This window comes from Trichechus manatus, unplaced genomic scaffold, assembly GCF_000243295.1.
Source record: "Trichechus manatus latirostris isolate Lorelei unplaced genomic scaffold, TriManLat1.0 scaffold00140, whole genome shotgun sequence".
NCBI classification, from domain to species: domain Eukaryota; kingdom Metazoa; phylum Chordata; class Mammalia; order Sirenia; family Trichechidae; genus Trichechus; species Trichechus manatus.
The window spans coordinates 4,670,287-4,695,114 of record NW_004444076.1 but is presented as its reverse complement, the minus strand read 5'-3'; the positions used below and the strand labels follow the sequence as shown (position 1 = coordinate 4,695,114).

The 24,828-nt window shown below is 39.6% G+C and overlaps 1 protein-coding gene and 1 pseudogene across 2 annotated transcripts in view; both read right to left on the bottom strand.

Moving 5' to 3' along the window:
- Positions 1 to 248: 248 nt before the first annotated feature.
- LOC101358615 (protein tyrosine phosphatase type IVA 1 pseudogene) lies at positions 249 to 1,054 on the bottom strand (annotated as a pseudogene).
- Positions 1,055 to 11,753: 10,699 nt separating this feature from the next.
- The window catches only part of CCDC81 (coiled-coil domain containing 81), a 39,692-nt gene continuing 26,617 nt past the window's right edge, over positions 11,754 to 24,828 (bottom strand). For both annotated transcript variants that reach the window (XM_004385538.1, XM_023739811.1), the window contains 5 exons: positions 23,097 to 23,269; positions 20,657 to 20,735; positions 20,214 to 20,434; positions 14,543 to 14,668; positions 11,754 to 11,895 (listed from right to left, as the gene is read on the bottom strand). In XM_004385538.1, coding sequence (XP_004385595.1) covers positions 11,754 to 11,895; positions 14,543 to 14,668; positions 20,214 to 20,434; positions 20,657 to 20,735; positions 23,097 to 23,269 — 741 coding nt within the window. The remainder of the gene's footprint in view (positions 11,896 to 14,542; positions 14,669 to 20,213; positions 20,435 to 20,656; positions 20,736 to 23,096; positions 23,270 to 24,828) is intronic.

Below are 24,828 nucleotides of genomic sequence, written 5' to 3'. Positions count from 1 at the left end.
CAAGCTTGTGGCTTTTCAATATTCCTATGGAAGCTTCATAAGACTTACCATTCACAAAGTCTTCCTGGGAAACTCTGGTGGTGTAGTGGTTAACAGCTCTGGCTGCTAACAATGAGGTTAGCAGTTCAAATCCACCAGTGGCTCCTTGGGAACCTTATGGGGCAGTTCTACCCTGTCCTATAGGCTCACTATGAGTCAGAATCAACTGATGGCTGAGTTTTTTTTTTTTTAAGTCCACCTGTTGGCTAATATGTACGATAAAGTAGCTTCTGTATCAAGTTCCACTTCTAAGGCAATAGCATCAGGTAGCCAAGTTTTATTGAATGCAAAAGTTGTTTCTATGACCACTGGAGTCTATGAAGCACAGTCGCATTTTAGAACAGTATTTCTCCAAATAAAAAAGTTGCTTGCTGTTAAAAGCTCCATGCTGCTTTTGTCTTATAAATTGTACTGCATTTTCATTTTTCATTCCACCTGCAATTAATGCCAAGGCAACAAGCACTGGAGTACTCCCAAGACCCACAACACAGTGAACAGCAATACAACAACCAGCTTCTTCACGAAATTTAATGTTTACGAAACTTAACCAGTCATCAACAATCTGGCTGGACTGTGAGGAGCCATCATCAAAACGCCAATCCAGAACCTGGATGCCTTTTTTCTCCATAAGAGCAGTGTCATAAATTGCTTCACACACTTTTACTGTTGTGCTAACTCCATACTTCTAAAGTTCCTCTATAACTTTAAGGTTGCATTGGTTGGATTGTGTGTAATAAGAACTCTCATGTTCCTGTACGCAACTTCTACAGGGGGAGGGCGGTTCATTGGAGCCATATTAATTTAGTTAAAAAACACTCAATAGGCTTATGAAAGAATTTAAAATTTAAATACAGAAATGATGAAAAACACTGAACGCTACCCTAATATTCTCCACTTGAAATTCTCAGTGCTTTGAATATTAAGTTGAGAGTAATAGAAAATGGAATTAAAAAGCAGCAATTCTTCAATTCAGTAACAATGAGTCAATACAAAGTGCACCGAGGATTACCCCGTCCAGGTTAGAACTCTTGTAAAATGTTGTGATGATTTCAGTTCAATACTGTGTCCCGGTTAACCGCTCTTATGGGGGTTTCCTGGTGGAGTAGTAATGAATTTCCACAGTTCACTTGCCTTCATAAAGGTCGTGCTGTGCCTGACAGTAATTTCCGCGGCCCTTCAGGAACTCCATAAATGTGTGACCAGGAACACCTCAGAAAGGAGTATGTTTGCTCATTAAAGATTGTGGTTTAATCATACAGCCGCGGCGGGGACACAGGTGGCGGTGCTGGCAGCAGCTGCAGAGCAGGGGGCGGTAGGGTCGTCGCGGGGCGGGTCACCAAGCGCCACAGCGCAGGAAGGGCTCAGAAGAAACCGCTCCTAGCAAAGTCAATGCGCACTCGCCAAAGTGCCTGTGCTACGCAAGCCCTCTCTTTTATAACCAGCTTGAAGTCGGCCATCCCACCACCCCTCCGCCTCCCACACCCTGCTTCACCAATCGCGGCTGGAGGCGAGCCAATAGCCAACGAGCGATGGTGGGAGCCCCGCCCCCCATTCACGTCACCACGCGGCGCAGCGGGGCCGGTGTGAAAAAAATCCTCGGAGAAATGATGGCGCCAGAGAGCGTATCATAGGCTTCTCACCCAGAGAGCGTATCATCGGCTTCTCACCAGGAAGGAAGGGGGCTGAGGAGGGACATGGGGTGCACGAAGCCTGGAAAAGGCTGAAGAGGATTATGGGGTTGGCAGGGCAGGGAAGGAAGCAGAAGAAGATTCCCATCCAGTGATTCTGACTGGCATAGCTTTTTCCATCTGCATCTGTGTCCTCCTGTTTTAGTTATGTCCTTTGAGAACAACGTAGGGCAAGTTTTTTTTTTCAATCCAGTCTGTTTTAACTGAAGAATTTAGTCCATTTTCGTCTACTGTACTTATTGTTTTATTTAAATATAATGTTGTCGTCTTATTTTGTGCTGTTTGACCATATTTCTGTATTTCCTTTTTATGTTGATTTCTTTTGGATTAATGCCCCCCACCCCCCACCCCCATATTTTCTCTCTCCTGTTTTGGAAGTTGTTATTGTGGTTAACACGCCTTAGCACTTAACTATTAGGTTAGGCACTGTTCTAAATCTAAATGGGTTTAAATAAACTCATTTAATACAGCTCTGTGAATTAGAAACGAGTACTGTTCTTTGGAGCCCCTGGATGATGGAAAAAATTGTTAAGAGCTCAACTACAATCCGAAAGGTTGGCTGTTTGAACCCACCCAGAAAAAGACCTGGCGATCTGCTTCTGGAAGGTCACAGCCTTGAAACCCCTGTGGAGTGCAGTTCTACTCTGAAACAGATAGGGTCACCATGAGATGGAATCGGCAGCAACTGGTTTGTCTTTTAACTCCTTTTTTCCTGAAAAAGTGAGGCACAGAAAGGCTAAATAATTTACCCAAGGTCACCCAACTAGTAGAAAGCAGGACTGAAATCTGAATCCAGGAATTCTGGCTCTGGAGTCTACTTCTCTACAATACATGATTATACACCCTATTACTATTCTTTTGGTTGTTAAATAACTTAGAAAAACATCGAGCGTTACTAAAAATCTTTATCCACCTCTTGAAGAAAACAAGGAACTCAGCATGCTTTAACTACTATTATTTATGTAACTATTAAATAACTCTGAATTCTTTTAGCCTCACAAATTGATGTTTAAATTTACTCAACATATTATTGATTTCTTTGCTCACTATTCCTTCTTGCATCTCCACACTTCCTTCAGAGATTTTCCATTACCCAAAAGCAGAAACATCTCTTGGCATGTCCTTTAGTTCTAGTATATGATCAGCTTTGATAAATGTTTTATGTATGCTTGAAACTATGCATGCTGTCACTGTTGAATGCATTTCCCTTATTATTGGTGTATTATCTAATGCTACTATAACAGAAATATCACAAGTGGGTGGCTTTAACAAATTTATTTTCTTACAGTGTAGGAAGCTAGAAATCTGAATTCAGAGTGCTGGCTCTAGGGGAAGGCTTTCTCTGTTGGCTTGGAGGAAGTTCCTTGTTTCTTAGAGCTTTTGCTCCTGGTTGATCTTCATATGGCTTGGCATCTCTCTTCCCCCATCTCTGCTCTTTAGCTTGCTTGTTTAATCTCTTTTATATCTCAAAAGGGAGCCCTGGTGGCACAGTGGTGAAGAACTCAGCTGCTAACCAAAAAGTCAGCAGTTTGAATCTATCAGCCAGAAACCATCCTAGAGTCCCTATTAGTCAGAATAGACTAGACGACAACAGGTTTTTTTTTTAATATCTCAAAAGAAATTGACTCAAGATACATCCTAATCCTGCCTCATTAACATAACACAACCCATTCACAAACGGGATTATAACCACAGGCAGAGGTTAGGATTTACAACACATATTTTGGGGAAACACAATTCAATCCATAACAATTGGTAAACTGGATTTTTGTTTTTGTTTTCAATAAGCTTTTTTACTTATTTTATTTTGCCTTCATTCCTAACAATTTTGCTGGTTATACAATTCAACATTGACATTTATTTCCTCTCACCCTTTGGAGATATTATTTCTTGTCTTCAGGTTTCCTCTCTCTTTCAGAAATTTCTAAAATGTCTAGGCTTTGTTTTCTGTGCATGGTCCTTAATAATAAATTCCTATTCCTTCCTCCTCCTTTTCCTGCCTTCCTTACTCTTCCTTCATTGCTCTTCTTCCTTCCTTCCTTTCTTCTTTAATAATTCACTCCATTAGATGGGGCCAAGCAAAGTAGTTGTCTGTGCAGGAGATGGGGAAAGGAAGACAGCATAATAGGATATTGGAGACTGAAGAGGCTTAGAAGGGGTGGTAGCAGCAGCCTGGGGCAGGCTGTCAGAACTCAAGCAGAGTGGAGAGGGCACGAGGGGACAGCAGTGATGATCAGAGATTATGTAAAGGTTTATCCAGTAATACCACTGAAGATAATGGAAGTCAGTTTTCTTGCAGTCAAAAACAGGAGCAGGGACAGATTATCTAATATGCAAGGTATGCACAGGCTTTTGTTTACTTACTAATCTGTACTGCACATTAAATGTGAAATAGTGCACTTCAGATTAGTAAGCACAATTAAGGCTGTGCATACCTTACTGTAAGCTGATGCATACTGTGCTTACTGGTTAATCTACTCTGGATAGGAGTTACAAATATAGAAAGGGAAAAAATTAGAATAAACTGTAGGATTTAGGATTAGAATTGGTGGTATCAGTATGAACTTAATATATAGTGTTATGGATTGAATTGTATCCCCAAAAAATGTGTGTCAACTAGGTCATGATTCTCAGTATTGTGTGATTGTGTACCATTTTGTCATCTGATGTGATTTTCCTCTATGTTGTAAATCCTACCTCTATGATGTTAATGAGGCAGGATTAGAGGCAGTTATGTTAATAAGGCAGGACTCAATCTACAAGATTAGGTTGTATCTTGAGTCAATCTCTTGAGATATAAGAGACTTGAACAGAGAGACATGGGGACCTCATACCATCAAGAAATGAGCCAGGAGCAGAGCATGTCCTTTGGACTCGGGGTCCCTGCACTGAGAAGCTCCTAGACCAGAGGAAGATTGATGACAAGGACCTTCCCCTAGAGCTGACAGAGAGAGAAAGCCTTCCCCAGGAGGTGGCACCCTGGATTTGGACTTCTAGTCTCCTAAACTGAGAGAGAATAAACTTCTGTTTTGTAATCCATCAATTTATAGTATTTCTGTTATAGCCACGCTAGATGACTAAGACATATAGTTATATAAATATAGATGCAAATATGTATGTGTGTCTGAGAGAGACCACTAGCTCCATCTACAGAGAGCAGAGGGAGGGCCTGAAACAATGACACCCCAATAGTAATGAGCACACAAAGAGCCCAGATCATGGTTGCCTAATACCATTCTCTATTAAAAGGAACCAAGGCTCCTAGAAGAAATGGATGATTCCAAGGCTGGGGCAGGGAAAGCACAAGAGCAGCCTGGAAATCTTGTTATGTCAGAAAGTAAGGAGGTGTTCAAAGAATGATTGGAATATGTCAAAAGGGCATAGAACACAGAACAGAGGTGGCTAAGGAGACATGACAACTAAACGTAATGTGGTATCCTGAACAGAATTCGGAAATTATCAAACAATATCACTAACATCACACTCAAGCAAAATTTTGCTGAAGATCATTCAAAAACGGCTCCAGCAGTATACGGGAAACTGCCGGAAATTCAAGCTGGATTCAGAAGAGGACATGGAACCAGAGATATCATTGCTGATGTCAGATGGATCTCGGCTGAAAGCAGAGAATACCAAAAAGATGTTTACCTATGTTTTATTGACTATGCAAAGGAATTCGACTGTGTGGATCATAGCAAATTATGGATAATATTGCAAAGAATGGGAATTCCAGAACACTTCATTGTGCTCATGAGGAACCTGTACATAGGTCAAAAGGCAGTCATTCAAAAAGAACAAGGGGATACTGCATGGTTTAAAATCAGTAAAGGTGTGTGTCATGGTTGTATCCTTTTGTATGCTGAGCAAATAATCTGAGAAGCTGGACTATATGAACAACAGGGCAGCAGGACTGGAGGAAACAACCTGCAATATGCAGATGACACAACCTTCCCTACTGAAAGCAAAGAGGACTTGAAGCACTTACTGATTGTCTTAGTCATCTGGTGCTGCTATAACAGAAATACTGCAAGTGGATGGCTTTAACAAAGAAAAATTTATTTCTTCACAGTAAAGTAGGCTAGAAGTCCAAATCCAGGGTGTCAGCTCCAGGGAAAGGCTTTCTCCCTCTGTTGGCCTTCTCATCAATGTTCCCCTGGACTAGGAGCTTCTCTGCCCAGGAACTGCAGGCCCAAAGGATGCGCTCTGCTCCTGGCACTGCTTTCTTGGTGGTATGAGGTTCCCCTTCTCTGCTTGCTTCCCTTTCCTTTTATCTCTTGTAAGGTAAAAGGTGGTGCAGGCCACACCCTAGGGAAACTCCCTTTACATTGGATCAAGGATGTGACCTGGGAAAGGGTGGTGTTACAATCCCACCCTAATCCTCTTTAACATAAAATTACAATCATAAAATGGAGGCTAACCACAAATTCTGGGAATCATGGCCCTGCCAAATTGATACACACATTTTTGGGGGGACATAATTCAAACCATGACAGTGATGAAGATCAAAGACTACAGCCTTCAGTACGGACTATATCTCAACATAAAGAAAACATCCTCACAACTGGACCAGTAAGCAACATCATAATAAATGGAGAAAAGACTGAAGTTGTCAAGGATATCATTCTACTTGGATCCACAATCAACACCCATGGAAGCAGCAATCAAGAAATCGAACTACACGTTGCCTTTGGACAAATCTGCTGCAAAAGACCTCTTTAAAGTATTAAAAAGCAAAGATGTCACTCTGAGGACTAAAGTGCCCCTGACCCAAGCCATGGTATTTTCAATCGCCTCATATGCATGTGAAAGTTGGACAATGAATAAGGAAGACCAAAGAAGAATTGATGCCTTTGAATTATGGTGTTGGCAAAGAATACTGAATATACCATGGACTGCCAGAAGAACAAATAAATCTCTCTTGGAAGAAGTACAGCCAGAATGCTCCTTAGAAGTGAGGATGGCGAGACTTCATCTTATATATTTTAGATATGTTATCAGGAGGGACCAGTCCCTGGAGAAGGACATCTTGCTTGGTAAAGTAGAGGGTCAGTGAAAAAGAGGAAGACCCTCAACAAGATGGCACAGGACCGGGCAGTGTTTTGTTCTGCTGTACACAGGGTCACTATGAGTCGGAACTGACTCATCAGCACCTAACATCATCCTGGATGAGATCTTGGAGCAGAAAAAACGACATTAGGGGAAAACTAGTGCAATCTGAATAAAATGTGGAGTTTGGTTAATAGTAAAGTACCAATGTTGTGCGAAGTCCTTAGTTGTGACAAATGTATCATAGTAATGTAAGATGTTTACAATAGAGAAGACTGGGTTAGGAGTATACAGAAACTCTGCACTTCATTTGCTGTTTTTGTGTAAATTTAACACTATTCTAAGATTAAAAGTTTATTTAAAACAAAACAAAAGTAAGGACATAGAAGCCAGCTTGAAGGGCTCCCACTGGCCAAACCTAAAACAATTTCTGTATCAAAATAATGATACGAGTGTATTATAACTCGTGAATAGAAAGCATACTGATATATATATAAATGAATAAATGGGAAAAAACACTTAGCAGGAATGGTGGAATTAGAAACATCTCTATTTGACAACCATCATCACTATTCATTTGGTGAAAAACATCAAATGACACTAAAATTAGTGGGTGAAAGTTAATAAGGATGGGATACTTATTAACTTTCAAAGTACCTCCCTCAAAAATCTTATTAATTACAAAGGAAAAAACACACTAGCTTTACAGTGGAGAAACCAGCCAGACATCACCTTACTCAAATGATCAAAGTCAACATGACCAGTAATGGGACAAACTGAATCAGGTACCGCCTGATAAGATGGGCTGTAAAGAACATAGCATCACAGATGTGATGTTCCTGCAAAAAAATACATTACTAGAATTTGATCATGAGGAAATACCAGACATATCCAAATTGATTTGTAATCTTCAAAAGTGTCAGTCATGAAAGTAAAGACTAAGGAACTGTTCCAGGTTGAAAGAGATTAAAGAGATATGACAACTAAATATTCCTGGATTGGATCCTTTTCCTAAAAAGGACATTACTGGAACAACTGGAAAAATTTGAATGGAATCTGTGGATTATATGGTAGTAATGAGTCAATGTTAATTTCTGATTTTGACTTTGTATTGTGGTTTTATGGAGCCCTGGTGTCACAGTGGTTAAGCATTCGGCTACTAACCAAAAGGCTGGCAGTTTGAAACCACCAGCCACTCCTTGGAAACCCTACGAGGCAGTTCTACTCTGTCCTATAGGGTTGCTATGAGTTGGTATCAACTCGAAGGCACACAACAACTACTTTATATCAGCAACTAGTATTTTACCAAACAACTGGGCACCATAGGCTACCAAGTTGACACATAAGATTAACCATCACAACTCTGTAGAAGGAATACATTTTCTAATACATCACAGAACCCATGCCCTCACATATAACTGAAACAAAAGGTTTTACAAACATATACCTCCCTTATTCATTTGAACTGCACTCTGATATTTTCTATTTTGTTATAAAATTCTACTTAGACTGAACAAAATTGATTTAACAATCTGCTAATCTTCTGTTCCTAACCTATGGTCCTGGAGGTCTAGGAATGCTCTAACTGTATTCACAATGTTGTATATGAATATGCATATTTTTCTAGGAAAAGGCTCCATGTTCTTCATTAGATTTTCAAAAGCATATATGACTGTCCAAAACATTAAAAACCACTGAAATAATAGGGAGTCCTCTGATATATTAGGCTGGTCTGGCAGTGCCATAATTCTGGGAATGACCAAACTTGATGTTCCTGTTGTTACCTGTCATCGAGCAGGTTCCAACTCATAGCGAGTCTATGTACAACAGAATGAAACACTGCCTGGTCCTGCGCCATCTTCACAATCATTGCTATGTTTGAGCCCATTGTTACAGCCACTGTGTCAATCCAACTTCTTCAGGTCTTCCTCTTTTTTGCTGACCCTTTACTTTACCAAGCATGATGTCCTTCTCCAGGAACTGGTGTCTCCTGATAACATGTCCAAAGAAGTGTCACCATCCTCGCATCCAAGGAGGACTCTGGCTGTACTTCTTCCAAGACAGACTTGTTCATTCTTCTGGCAGTCCATGGTATATTCAATATTCTTTGCCAACATCATAATTCAAAGGTATCAATTCTTCTTTGGTCTTCCTTATTATCCAGTTTTGCTGCATATGACGCGAGTGAAAATACCATGGCTTGGGTCAGGCACATCTTAATCCTCAAAGTGGCATTTTTGCTTTTCAACACTTTAAAGAGGTCTTTTGCAGCAGATTTGCCCAATGCAATACATTATTTGATTTCTTGACTGCTGCTTCCATGAGCGTTGATTGTGGATCCAAGTAAAATGAAATCCTTGAAAACATCGATCTGTTCTCCATTTATCATGATGTTGCTTACTGGTCCAGTTGTGAGGATTTCTGTTTTCTTTATGTTGAGGTGTAATCCATACACCATGTAGTCTTTCTTTTATTTTCATCAGTTAAGTGTTTCAAGTCCTCTTCACTGTCAGCAAGCAAGGTTGTGTCATCTGCATATCACAGGCTGCTAATGAGTCTTCCTCCAATCCTGATGCCCTGTTCTTTTCCAAATAGTCCAGCTTCTCAGATTATTTGCTCAACATAGAAATTTAATAAGTATGGTGAAAGGATACAACCCTGACGCACACCTTTCCTGACTTTAAATCATGTAGTATCCCCTTGTTCTGTTCAAACGACTGCCTCTTGGTCTATGTACAAGTTCTGCATGAGCACAATTAAGTGTTCTGGAATTCCCAGTCTTCGCAATAAACTTGATGATAGTAATTCAAATTGATTTAGGAGAAGACATTCTAGTTGAGTCTGGGCTAATAATAGGGTTGGATTAACAGAAGGTTAACAGCTAACAGTCAAGATCAGTGAGGAAGATACCAATTATAAAGATTTGCTTAAAAAATTTGTTAGAAATCAGCTGTTTTAACAAAGAATTATAATAAAATTTGATTCTTAAAATGGGGAGTGAAAAAATATATTAGGTTTCATCTATCTAACCAGCTAACCACGCCTCCATCTTAGTCTTGATAGAGTAAAGCACAAGGTCTTGACATCTGTGGCCATGACCCCTGTCACTCTTCACCTGGCTATCTCCCATTTACCCTTAAAAGTTCAGCTTGGGCCTCATTTCCTCCAAAAGCCTTCCTCCCTCCATGCCAGGCTAAACTCACTACAAGGACTCTCCCTCGCTCTTCTGTAACATCCAATGCACAGTGCTATTAGATATTTATCTTGTTATAATGAGATTTTCTTGTCACATCCCATCTTTCCATTAGACTATAAGCTCCCTGAAGGTAGGCTGAACTACTGAGGTCTTAATCCAGATCACCAAAAATTAACATAATGCCTGGTACGCAGTAAGAGTGTCAGTACCGCTACTGATAGAGTAAATTATGTCAAATTCCTTCAGTAAAAAACTTCAATGAAGTTAAATCTGTTCACTGGACACATCAAAATTATCTAAAGTCCTTTTTCTTTAAAAACGCAGTCTATACTTCAAAAAAATATTAGTACTTTACTATTATAGGAACTTGTTATATATTAGAGGTAGAAAAATACTCCAAGAATGCAACAGTGTGGACCTCAGGCAGGTTAGGAGTCCTGGTGAATGGCTATTGTTTTAAATATTGGTTGATGATGATTGGACCCGCATAGAGTGATCTTTTGAAGGAACTGAAGGCGGTGGTAGTGTAGGAAGGTTGGGGGAAAGGTTCCAGAAAATTCCAGTAGTTTCTTCTATAAAAAAAGTATCATTAATAAAATTCACCCAATATCAATTTGAGTGCATATATTCCCCTTTTCAAGGATCAACACATTCCTATTTTATACTTTTGGTACAAAATAAAGCATATTTTTGAATACCAAAAATTTTGGTAGGGTAAAAAAAAAGTTTAAATATTCATAAATGCCTCCCCCATATATGCTTTTATTTTTTAAAGGAGAGATATGGCAGACAGAAAGAAAATAGTCTGAGACTTTCTTCCAGCTTTTATGTTTCAAAAGTTGAGGTTTCACTCTACTTTGGTAATTTTTTTTCAACCTGACGTGGTAGGACAGGGCAGGGAGAGGAAAGATAAAAGGATGAAGATAAATGAAAGGTTTTGGTTGAGAAAAGACATACCTTAACTGAAAATCAGTCCTTTAACAAGAAGGTAGCAACAGCACATACTTAAGAATGAATGCAAATGAGACAATGAGAGAAGAAGGTGGCACCTGCCAAGCCAGCCAGATACCCCTCAGCATATACACTTGAATAAACATGGGATCAGGCTGTAGGAATGTCTGGACAACAGAATGAATGAATGAGAGGTCACCAAGGGAATGATATCCGCTGGGGCCCCAACAACACCCAGGTGTGTCATCAACTGGAAAGCTCAAGACATTCTGTTCTGACCACTTGAGGCAAATAGCCTAACCTACCTCAATGATGTCACAGATACAGCCTTCTAGAAAAGTCTGGGGTTGGGGAGGGGTGGTAAAACCATTACGAATTGTCATGCACACTCAGGCACTTAGAAAATATTTACTTAGACAGTATTCCTTATAGGTGAAAAAAGATAAGGTTTCTTATACAAAGTCACAGAAGGAGTGGCAGGGCTGGGCCAGCATCACCTCAGCCTGGGACCCCAGCATCCAGAAGCCAGAATGAAACCAGGTCCATTACCAGCTCCTATGGCAGCAGGGTTCTAGCCCTCAGTACCATTCAGACACCTTCACTGCCATCTGAGACAAGTATGGGGAATTAATGAGGGTGGGAGGAAAGCAGGAGGGGAGAACCTGCCTGCATGAATTCAATAAGGGGTTAAAACACAATCTACTCCTGAAAGCTCCAAACCTAGATAATCTTTTTTTTTCCCCTCTGAGCTACAAAAATGCTGTTTCACAATCATCTCAAATATCTAAAAGATAAAAACTTTCCCCAGGATACCCAGGTCCAAACTGTGAGTTTTACACAAACAACCGAGAGCCATACAGGTGCTTGTTCAGGGGCCACAGGTTGCTCTGGCCCACATTGGAGGTGCGCCTCTGGCACTGCTTGCAGCGCCGATAATTCTCACATTGGTCCAGGAGGAACAGCTTGTCGGAAGCCCTGAGGAGAAGAGAGGGAAAGCAGCCATCAGCAGGTGTTCCCTGAGTCGTTGCTGAGGGACCAGCTTTGAAGCAGTGTAGTGGGAAAAATACAAAAGAAAAGTAAGATTTGCTCCCTGCCCTTGAAAAGCTTACAATCCACCTGTGGTTTCTTACCTGTGGTCTCTCCCCCTCCATGCCACTACCTGCAACTCACCTCAACCTGGCATCCCTTGCTTGCAAACCCCTGCTATCTCCCTGATCTTCAGTAAATAAAGGACCCCGATGGGGGTGTCTTCCCAACAGTCTCACCCCAGCCCACCTTCCCAGCCACACTGACCCAAACCTACAGAAAACAGATAATTTGCCCAAGGTCACACAACCATGAATGGTAGCTCCAAATATTGTGTTTGCTGCTTTGCCATATGGCTGCACGTCTATACCTTTCTGACACAGTGGCTGAGAGCAAGCTGATGATTAACAGTCAACATCCCAGGAGAGAGATGAAAGTAGACTTGCAATAAAAATCCAGAATGCCAGGGGCCTCTAGAAAGTTAAGGGCAAGGGAGGGAGTAGAGACAGAGAAGGAGGAGGAGAACAAAAGCTTCTCACAGCAGAGATGAGGGGACAGCAGTGACTGATTTTCCACTTCGACAATTTTGCTACATTATGCTGGACCATCCCTAGCATGCTCCCTACCCCATCGAACTTTCTATATGGGTAGAATTTTGGAAAAAGGAATTCAAAGGCAGCCTTAAAAGGGAAATGAACAAACAACCTTGAAAGACCTACCTGGCTTGCCTTGGTAATGGGAGGGAGTATCACGTGCTAACTGCATACATGTGAGTCTTATTTTTACTCGTTTTGTTTTCTTTTAATACCAACCAATTCCTTCTTCCTATCTGCTGCCTGAGGAGCCCTGGTGGTGCTATGGTTAAGTGCTCTGCTACTAACCAAAAGGTCGTGGTTCAAACCCACCAACCACTCCATGGAAGAAAAGGTGTGACAGTCTGCTTCCGTAAAAATTACAGCCTTGGAAACCCTATGGGGCAGTTCTACTCTGTCCTACAGGGTCGCTATGAGTTGAAATCGATCCGATGGCAGTGGGTGCCTGCTGCCTGCTTGAGTCCCTGTCCAGCAACTCGGCCTCAGTCCTCAGGTAATAGATCTGATCTGCAATATTCCTGGAGCAGCCTTGTTAGCCTGCCACTCAAGATCATTTCCTGTGTCCTCTCTGTCCTTTAACACCATGTTGTCCAAGCATTCTTCCTAAACCCAGCTAAATGCTCCTGGTATTAATCTCACTGCCTTTTACTCATTTTCCCAGAACATTGAGAAAATGGCTTGGAACTTCCAACCCCACCTTTCCCTTCCCCTTCTCTAAGCCAAACAACTCACTTCTTTAAAATCTATTTTCCACATCTTCCCTCGTCCTTTCATTGTCACAATATATGGGTTCTACACTTGGAAAGACAGGTGAGAAATGCCTTAAAGAAAATCTAAAAAGAAAAGGAGAGTTACAGATCAAGATCCATTATTCCAAATATTATGCATGATAAAAATTAGTTGATAATTGGCAATTTAAAATATTCTGGCACATTCAGGTTTTAACAACAGTTGATCGTATAGACTTGACTATTTCATCAAATATTTAACATTCTATATCATGGCTTACATTTGTATAATATTTTAATTTTTTTCAAGTGTAACACTCTCTCAACTCTTTACTTGATCCCTAAAATCCCTGTTAGCTAGTCAGGCAACTATTTACTATCTCCATTTACAAATAAGAAAAAAAGACAAAAATACGAGCTGTCTCTCCAACACATTGCCACTGAGTCAATTCCAACTCATTGCAACCCTACAGGACAGAGTAGAGATGCCCCATAGAGTTTCCAAGGTTGTAATCTTTACAGAGGTAGACTGTCACATCTTTCTCCTGCAGACCAGCTGGTAGATTCAAACTGCTGACCTATCAGATTAGCAGCCAAGTGCCTAACCACTGTACCACCAGGGCTTCTCTGCCTCTCCAAAGGTAGTGTTAATTATCAGAGTCAAGACTAGAACCCAGATTTCCTGACTCTAAATTGTAAATACATAGCTGGAAAGAGGGTGCAGGGATGTAATAATAAATTTCAGAAAGATGCTCTTGGTTGGTTCCATAATGGGCATCTCACTTGCCCAATTTTCAGTCTTACAACCCCTTGACTCAGCTCTTAAATGGCCATTCTATAAACCTTGAAAGTGTTCAGATGGAAAACTCACTCTCACTACTTCCAGCTATTTCCGAAGAGAAACCCCACCCTCATCCCTCCCACCTCCCACCCTCTACACTCCCACTCACCACCTCCCCGCCCCACCCAAAAAGAAAATAAAGCTACTCTGAGCAGAGGCCAAGACTAAGACAGCATAGGCAAATATATAGCATACAACACAGCACTCTCCAATCCCATGTCCACAACAGACATTTCTAATCAATCACAGCAATATTTCCAACTGAACCCGGACTTGGTTTCTCCATAAAGTTCTCTAGGTAGCCACAACTAATCAACTGGAGTTGCCATGTGAAATGAAACCTATCTACCATCCCAGGATTAGAATGAAGTAAACAACGAGCAGAGGAGATTTTCTTTGCAAACAAAGAACTTCTGGATCCAGTCAGATATTACCTCTCAAAAGCCCTCTCCTCCAGGTCCCGCTGCCTCTTCATTGCAACACTCCTTTCCCAGTCTTCCTGTAAGCATTGGTTGATTCTGTTCACTCGCTCCAGTTCAGCAGCTCTGTCTGCCAAGTGTCTAGAAAGAACATAACAATCTGACTCCACTCACAATATCTGTAAGAGCATGCACCAATCTTAGGAGCCCCATTCCTTTTATGTTAAATTAAGCAGAAAACCTTCTGGTTTTGTTCAATACTCTTAGAAATACACTAAACAGCATGAACACTGTAAAAACATGGTGTAACTCCTAGCTCTGAAATAATTTACTGCCTAGGTCCTCTCATCTTCAGTCCTAGTTTAACTTAGCAGGATTGAAACCTTTTCCCAATCAACAACTTCTGCTTTTAAAGCCACTAATTTCCTTTCAGGCTAATGTAACTCATCTGAGGAATCATCCAAATGGATTTCCTATACAATGTGCTTCTTTCTTTACACTCCAACCTCTCAGCTGTCAGTACTCAGCCTACAAGCAGTTTACAGCTCGTATTTTTGTCTTTTTTTCTTATTTGTAAATGGAGATAGTAAATAGTTGCCTGACTAGCTAACAGGGATTTTAGGGATCAAGTAAAGAGTTGAGAGAGTGTTACACTTGAAAAAAAATAAAAGATAGGCATACAAATGATTAGCTAGGAAGGGGAAAAGAAACAGAAGTGACTAGGTAAGAAAATCAAAGAAACCAACATTGTGAAGAAGGAAAAAAATAGGAGTGTCAGGTGAAGGTCATGTCATCCAAGAAGTGACTGCAGTATAATAGCTGTCTTCAAATACAAGGTCTCTGTATTCCTGGTGTGTTTCTGTCACTGGTCTCCAAGCACCCAGTCACTGCTGTTGATAATCACCCTAAGCCTGGTTCAAATTATTTATTTCCTACCAAGTAAACTCTTCCCATCAGTTCCCATTAAAGTCTAGAAGGTAATTCCCTAAATGTGACTTGAGTTAGCCTGCTCTGAAGGGCTTTCAAGGAGCTCTGGTGGTACAGTAGTTAGGCACTTGGCTGCTAACCAAAAGGTCAGCGGTTCAAACCCAGTAGCCGCTTCACAGCAGAAAGATGTGGCAGTCTGCTTCTGTAAAGCTTACAGCCTTGGGAAACCCTATGGGGAAGTTCTACTCTGTCCTATCGTCGCTACGCGTTGGGGTAAACACAGCAGTGGGTTTGGTTTGGGTTTGGAGGGGCTTTATGTTACAGGCAGCAACAGGTACTAGGTGTCAGTATCCGCAGACAAAAATCAGTCACGTTCTCTGTATTGGTTCACTTTTACTAAAATATCATGGCCACCTTTCCATCTAACAAGCATTGACTCAACAGCTACTGCGTGGTTGTTATAAACATTAAATGAGATAATGTAGAGGGGAAAAATTGCCAGTGCCTGTCACATAATAAGGAGCTCAATGACTGAACTGTAGCTATCATTTAATTAGTTTCAAAAGGATGGGTAAAATCATCTTAGTTTAAATACCTAGAGAGTTAGTAAGAGAATGAAGAGGGCAACTAGCATTCTCATACACTGCTAGTGGAAGCAAATGGCTATCCTTTTTAGAAAGTGAACTATCAGTCTCTGGTAAAATTTTAAATTTGCCATATCCTTGACTCGGCAACCCCATTTTTAGGAATTTATCCTACAGGAACAAGAGAATCAGTATAAGGGTATATATTCAAGAATGTTTATTTCAGAATTGTTGTAATAGTAAAGCATCTGGAAACAAAGTAAATACTCATAAATAGGGAAAAGTTAAATTATAGTACATCCATATTATAGATATTATGCTGCTATTAAAGAAGAATGAATTTGGCATATATGTACTGACCTAGAAATAAATTAATGACACATTAAGTTTTAAAAAGTTGGGTTGCACAGTAATATATAAGATCCTGTGGATCTCCTTTTCATTTACAAAAAAGAAGGTATGTACATATATATATACAGTTATTTGCATATATTTGTAAGAATAGGAAAAAATGTAGAAATCTACATATCAACATTCACATTGGCTACTTTGGCTACTTGATGAGGGAGATTATTAACCTTTTTTTTTAATTCTCTCTAATTTTAATAAGCATGAATTGTTATAATCTTTTAACAAAAGCAGAAAAAGTTAAAGAAAAAAACAGAAAAACAAGTATTAATAGTTTAGCAGGCCTGTCTGGATCCCACTGATTAAATTATACCCTCTGAAAGAAAGTGGCCTCCTATGTGCCACAGGGGGAGACCTAAGATCACATCTTGAGATGGACCAGAGAAGGGCAGGAAGCTGAAAATGTTAAGGAAAGAGAGAGAATCTGGGATAATCGGTAAAGGATATAAAAGCGGAAGACAAGGATCTGACCATACAGCAAAGGGGATCTACAAGTGGAGCTCTAACAGGAAATAACCAAGTCAAGGCCACAGGTAAAATTTGTTCAGAGCTTTATAGTTTCTAAAAGTACTCTCACATAATATTACTCAGCCATAAAGAGAAATGACGTCCAGATACATGCTACAACATGGATGAACTCTGAAAAAATGCTGAGTGAAATAAATCAGTCACAAAAGGATAAACACTGTATGATCCCACTTATATGACATAGGCACATGTGTAGAGACCAAAGCTTATTAGGAGAAAGAAAGGGAGAGTCATTGCTTAGGGGCACTAAATTTCTGTTAATGGTAGTAGAATAATTTGGAAAGGGATAATGGTAATGGTTGCACAACAGGATGAACATAATTAATGTCACTGAATCGTACATGTAAAAATTGTTGAACTGGCAATGTTTTGTTTTATATATTTTTACCACAATAAAAAATCTATATAGAAAGGCAAAGTAACTAGAATAGTCAAAATAATTCTGAAAAAGAACAAATTCACAATACCTGATTTTGAGACTTACAAAGCTACAGTAATCAAGTAATCAAGACAGTGCAGTAATGGCAAAAGGACAGATGTATCAATAAATGGAAAACAACAAAGACTCTAGAAATAAACTCACAAATATATGGTCAAATGATTTTCAAAAAAAGTGCAAAGGAAATTCAATGGAGAAAAGATAGTCCTTTCAAAAAATGGGGCTAGAACAATTGGATATCCATATGTAAAATAATTAATCTTGAGCCATTCCTCACACTAGATACAAAAGTTAACTCAAAATGGGTCACAGGCCTAAACGTAAAACCTAAAACTATAAAACTTAAAAAAAAAAAAAAGTATTGGAGAAAATCTTTGTGATTTTGGTTAGGCAAAGATTTCTAAGATACAACAACAATAGGATTATCCACAAAATAAAAAACTGATAAATTGAATTTCATAAAATTAAGAACTTCTCCTCAAAATACACTACTGAAAGAGTGAAAGCAAGTCACAGACTGAGAAAATATTTGCAAATCACATATCTGATAAAAATTTCTATCCAGAATATATGAAGAACCCTTGCAATTGAATAGCAACAAAACAAAACAAAAATTTTAATGGGCAAAATATTTCAACAAGCACTTTATCAAAGAAAATATATGGATAACAAATAACTACATGAAAAGATGCTCAACATTATTAGGCATTAAGGAAATGCAAATTAAGACCACAATGAGATACCACTACACACCTAGTAAAACAGCAAAAAAAAAATTTTTTTAATATGAAAATGCCAAGTTCAGGAAAGGATGCAGACCAACTGGAACTCATATATATTGCTGATGGGAATGGAATGCAAACTGTTATAGTGACTTTGAAAAACAGTTTGTGTTTTCTTATAAAGCTAACTACACTTATCATTAACCTCAAAATCCCATTCCTAAGAATTTACCCAAGTGAAATGAAAACTTACATACACACACAAGTCTGTAGATGAATGTTCATAATGGTTTTATTTGTAATCACAAAAACTGGAAAAAAACCAGATGCCCTTCAACTAATGAACGGATAAACAAATTGTGGCTCATCCATACAATGAAATACTAGTCAGTAATAAAATTAACCAGCTTCTGATACATGTGACAACATAGATGAATCTCAAATTCACTGTGCCAAGTGAAAGAAGCCAGATTCAAAAGGTTACGTGCTATATGATTCCATTTACATGACATTCTCTAAAAGGCAAAACTATAAGGTTAGAAAACAGATTAGTGGTTGTCAGGGACCAAGGTGGGGGAGAAAATGACTACAAAGGGGCAAGAGGGAATCTGATGGGTGATAGAACTACTCTAAATCTTCATTGTAATGGTGGTCTACATGTTTATATACATTTGTCAAAACTCACAGAACTGTATACCAAGACGGGTACATCTTATTATGTGTGAATTATAACCTAATTAAAAAAAAAAAAATCCAGTCCTCTCTCTCCCTCTCTATTTCTCTCTTACACACACACATATACACACACACAGAATGACCCCAAGTTTTTGGCCTGAGCAATCAAACTGAGATGTTATCAACTAAGATAAGGAAAGCTTCAAGAGAAATAGTTTGGGAAGTAAGATTAGGAGATCAGTTTTGGACGTATTAAGTTTTAAGAATCTATTAAATATCTTGATATTAATATCTTGATATCCAGGTACAGATGTCAAGTAGGTAGTTGAACATATGAATCTGGCATTCACTGGAGACACCCACAGTAGAGAGATAAATTTGGGTGTCACTGCCATATAAATGACATTTTAAGCTTGAGACTAGATAAGATTACCAAAGAAGTGAGTGGCCATAGAAAAGAGAAGGGGTCCAAGGACTAAGGCCTCGGGTACTCCAATACTCAGAAGTTACAGAAATGAGAATGAAAAGAAATACTAGTGAGGTATGGTGACTTGGAAGCCAAAAGTGATTCAAGATGGCAGGTGGTACTGACTGTGTCAAATGGTGCTGATAGGTCACGTATGATGATGACAGAGAATTGACCATTGGAATTAGCAACACAGAGGTTATGAATGACCTTGATGGAACAGTTCTGGTGAAGTGGCAGAGGTGAAAGATTAAGAGTGGGTTTGAAAGAGAATAAAGGAGAAATTAGAGTATAAAGCTTTGTTTAACTATATGGTAGCCATTAGCCACATAAGGCTCTGAGCACTTGGCACGTGGCTAGTCCAAACTGAGATGTGCTGTTACTATAAAACATACACTGGATTTCAAAACACAGTATGAATAAAAAATATGTAAAATATCTCATAATAATTTTATATTGATTCCATGTTCAAATGATAACATTTTAGGTATTTCGGTTAAATAAAATATATTATTAAAATTAATTTTATCTGCTGTTTGTTTTTCTTAATGTGGCTACTAGAAAATTTAAAATTACATGTGTGGCTCACATTTGTGACTCACGTTGTATTTCTATTGGGTAGTGCCTGGTATGGAAAACTCTTTCAAGAAGTTGTGCTGAAAAGGGGAGGAAATATGGGGAAATAACCAGAAGGAGAAATGGGGTCAAGAGAGTTTAAGCTGTGTGTGTTTTTAAATAACTTTTTCATAGGGTGAACTGTGAGGACGAAACAAGATGAAGCATGTAATGAGCTCAGAATAACGTCTTGGACATAATAACTCCTCAACGTGCTACTATGAAAGAGACAGAGGGAAGGAGAAAGGGAAAGGGAGAAGGGGAAAGAGGGCAGGAGGGAGGGGAGAAAGACAGGAGAAGGAAAGATCAGAGGTCTCCTTACTCTTTGTGTGTCCTCTCCAACATTTGCAAATCCTGCCTCTGATCCACCAGTTGGTTCAGAATCGCTCTCCTCTTGTGGCTAGCAGCTGCCTCCAGCTGGTGCTTCATATAACTCTGTTCTCGATTGAATCTTTCCATTGCCAGCTCGCTGCCGTTCTTACCAAAGATGGGTTCTGAAGAGTCTGGCTCAAACACAGGTAGTTGGACGGGTTTGTTCTTTATCTGAAACAGGGACACCCATAATGCAAATTACAATTATACCAGGGAATGAAGTTTATGCATAAGTCTGTAGTATAGTAAAATACCAATAGCTTACAAGGAAAGAGTGACTCAAATCACCAAATGGGTAACATATGATGTTATTCATAACATTACAGTATTTATATGTATTTTTAGAATGTGATTGAAGTACTACATAATTTAAAAACAATAACTTTCTCCTACCTGGGCATCCAAAGCTCTCTTGTAACACTGGGATTCTTCCATTTTATCTTTCAAATATCGGGCTCTTTGTGCAGCAAGTCTAGCAGTTGAAAATAGGAGAAGGAGGATGCACAGTTTTACAGAGTTTTAGTGATACAGATTAACATCATCAAAACATGTTTAATAAGTATTCATAGGAATGAAAGCCTGGTCAATATAAATTGATATTTCCTTCTGGGAGATTTCATTTTAAAAAAGAATAGAGTAATTCAAATCCATAGGGCATCAGGGGAAGGGGAAAGGGATGCATAGGTGGAGCACAGGGCATTTTTAGGGCAGTGAAACTATGCAGGATGATACTATAACACATGAAATTATACATTTGTCGAAACCCATAGAACTGTACAACACAAAGAGTGAACCCTAATGTAAACTATGGACTTTATTCAATAATGTTCTTGTTGTTGTCAGCTGCCATTGAGTCAGGCCCCGACCCATGGTAACTCAATGAACAACAGGATCAGACCGTTGTGATCCACAGAGTTTTCACTGGCTGATTTTCGGAAGTAGATAACCAGGTCTTTCTCCCTATTCTGCCATGGTGTGGAAGCTCTACTGAAACCTGTTCAGTATCACAGCAACACACAAGCCTCCACTGACAGATGAGCGGTGGCTGCGTATGAGGTGCACTGGCCGGAATCAAACCTGGTCTCTGCAAGGAAAGCGAGTATTCTACCACTGAACCACCAATGCCCTCTTAGTCGATAATAATGTATCAATACATGTTCAACAATTGTAACAAAATGTACCACGGGATGCAAGATATTTATAGCAGAAACAGTGCGCAGAGGGGAGAGGAAGTATATAGGAACTCTCTGTATTTTCTGCACAATTTTTCTGTAAACTCCAAAAAATAAAGTCTATTTAAAGAAAAAAAGTGGATAACAAATTCATAGGCTAGTGGACAATGTGTTAAACACATGACTGATAAGACACGTATATGCACGTGACCAACCAAATTGTCCAAAAGCACTACTACTAAGACAGGCACGCACCTCTCAACACACATGCTTTACGAAAATCTGGAAGGCAGGAAATGACCATTCATTCTAGAAAATGATTCATTAGTAAGGCTCCTTTTTAATAAAAGTGATCTCTCCTATCATATATAAATTATGATTCTATTACATGTAACCGTCAGGGAACCCATGTGATCTGTAAAGGGAATATAATAGAACGTATAAATTTATAGTGATATAATTCTTTGGTCACAGAAAAGCTTATTATTTGTTTTAGGAGTTTCTGCTCATACTACAATAACTTCCTTAGTTGCTCTCCTGATCCAGAAGTGTGGGCCCCCTTAGACACACAAGAATTCTGTGACCCTGACCCTATCCCAGGCCTCAGATGACCCAAGCAGACCAATCAGAATGTCTTTCCTGGGAATCTGGAATTGAGACTAACGTTTATGTAAATCTGGACTGGAATAAAGGCAATGTCAACTAGGGAGCTGTGGGTGTGAGCAGAGGGAAATCCACTCTACATGGCTTTTTAGTCTCTGGTTCCAGTCACCCCTGGGTCTTTAGTACTTTCCTTCCCTCGGGTTCCATGGGACACGCATAGTATACATAATGAAACCTTACCATACGAGCATTAGTAAAACAATGTAAAATGATACTCAAAAAATACAGTAAAGATTAGCAATCACTATTATAAAGATAATTATAATGATGGATTTTTAATTTTTCTAATTAACGTTATGTTCTGGTACTGGCTGCTCTCTGGGTTACAGCGGCATCACTAGGGGTTGCGAACCACACTGGGTGACACTGTCAGAGGGGGTGACACCAAAATGTCTATAAAAATATCCCTGTAGTTAGTTATAAAACAAAAACATTTTTCATAAACCCAGTTTACATGTATCAATATACCTACAAGGCAAAAATTCTATGCTAATTTATTTTTTGAACCTTCTAACACGCTCCGGTCAGAGCTGTCACTATTAGTCAATTACAATGACGCTTTGAATCATGTCGTTTCATCTGCACGCGCTACAAGCACATGCTGTTTTTGTTGCTGTTGGTGTTTTTATAGTCACTGATTTTGTCAAATTTTCTGGTGCTTTAGCTACAATATTGTGGTAATTAGTACTAGTGACCCTATATCGATGACTTTTCTGAGAATGAAGTAGTAATTAAAGGGAAAGAAGGAATGATATACAGGAATTATGATTTATGGGTAACATTAGAATAAAAAACATGACTAAGGATTCTGTATGGTCTGGTACAGGAGGAGGTCCCTGGGTGGGGGGCGGGGGGAGGTCGCACCACTGCTGGGTTAGTTTGCTCAGTTGCTAAGGTGGTGCTAATGAAAGTACCAACGCTGAGTCAATCCCACGTGGAAATTAACTTCACATGAAAATTCTGAATCCATTTTTCAGAGCATGTCTAGCTGGACTCACTCCTCTGTGAGTTGCACTTGTTCTAGGCGGTCCATCAATTCCCTGTTTTGTCTTTGCTTTCTTTCTTTTTCCCTTCTGTTATCTATTTGTTTCAGGAGACTCTGGGAATATTCCTCTTGCTTAAGAGCATTAATCTCAGGACTGAGTGGTCGCTTATCAAATATACAGGATTTCTAGAATAAAAGGGAAGCAGTTTATTAATGCTAGAATACCAAAAAGCAACAAAGAATAAAGTTAGTAATTCAAAAGACTAAACTCCATCAGGGTATATTTATTCATTTCTAATATTTGCCCAGCCCTCAACACACTGAACAGTTAACATTAAGGTGAAAAAGTCCATTGCCATCGAGCAGATTCCAACTCACAGCAACCCTACAGGACAGAGCAGAACCGCCCCATAGGGTTTCCAAGACGATACTCTTTATGGCAGACCGCTGCATCTTTCTCCCATGAAGCGGTTGGTAGGTTCAAGCCACTGACCTTTCAGTTAGCTGCCCAGCCCTTAACCACTGTGCCACCAGGGCTCCTTCAGAGTTTAGGTGAACCACAGGATAATATGAGAGTGCTTAAGGATGAAGCTGAGCTGAAATGACCAAAGGCCCATTTCTGAGAAAGAGATAAAGAAGGACTACAAGGAGTTGGTTCTGAGTTAGCACCTAGGACACCCAGATGGAAGGAAGAAACAATCTGAATGCATGCAAAAGCGTAAGCAAGAACGGGGAGGTGGTGCAAAGAGGGAAAATTGAGCACCTAGCCTGGGCCTGGCCATTCTAGGCACTGGTGATCCAACAGTGAACAAGAACAGACACCTTGCTCTCATCAAGACTGCATTCTGGTGCATGAAACAGACAATTGAAAAGTAGACGAATTGAAAAACGCAGCTGCCATCAAGTCAACTCTGCCTCATGGTGATGCCATGTTTTTCAGAGTAATAGGGTTTTCAATGGCCTATTTTTTGGAATTAGATAACTTTCTTCTGAAGTGCCTCTGGGTAGACTCAATCCACCAACCTTTCGGTTAGCATGTTAATGGTTTGCACCACTTAGGGACTCCAAAGTAAATGAATACATCAGATAATTTAAGGTAGTGATAAGTGCTATGAAGGACTTATCATAGCCCATCACTATGTGGGAGTAAATTCCCTCCACTGAAAATATCAGAGGGAAGAGCCCAAGCTGAAGGAACAGCCATGCAGAAGGAACAGCTAGTGCAAAGACACAAGATGGAAGCAAGCTTGGCATGTTCAACAAACAGAAGGTCTATGAGGCTGAGGCATAGTGAATAAGGGGAAAGCAGAAGTAGATAAGCTCAGAGAGGAAGGCAGGGGCCAAATCCTGTTCAGCCTAACAGGCAAAGGAAGGAGGTTAGACTTTATCTTAATTCAATGGAAGGCCATTAGAGGTTTTAAACAGGAGAATAATACAGTCAGTTAACATTTTTAAAAGATCACTTTGGCTGTTGTGTGGATAATAGATTGCAGGAGATGTAAGAGTAAATACAAATCCAAAAAAGAAAAAATTCAAAAAACTGAATTTTCCCTGGTGCAAAAAAGGAAAGAGGACTCCACACATACTTTTCTTAGGGCATTTACTTTAGAAAACTTGTAATTGTGAATTCTTTCTCTGCCCCTTGTATGTATATATGTATGTAACTCTTTTTTAAAAAAGCTAAATGAGCCTTTTGTCAGTTTTACAACCCAGGAATCTTTTTCTCAAGGACCTAGGACCCTTCT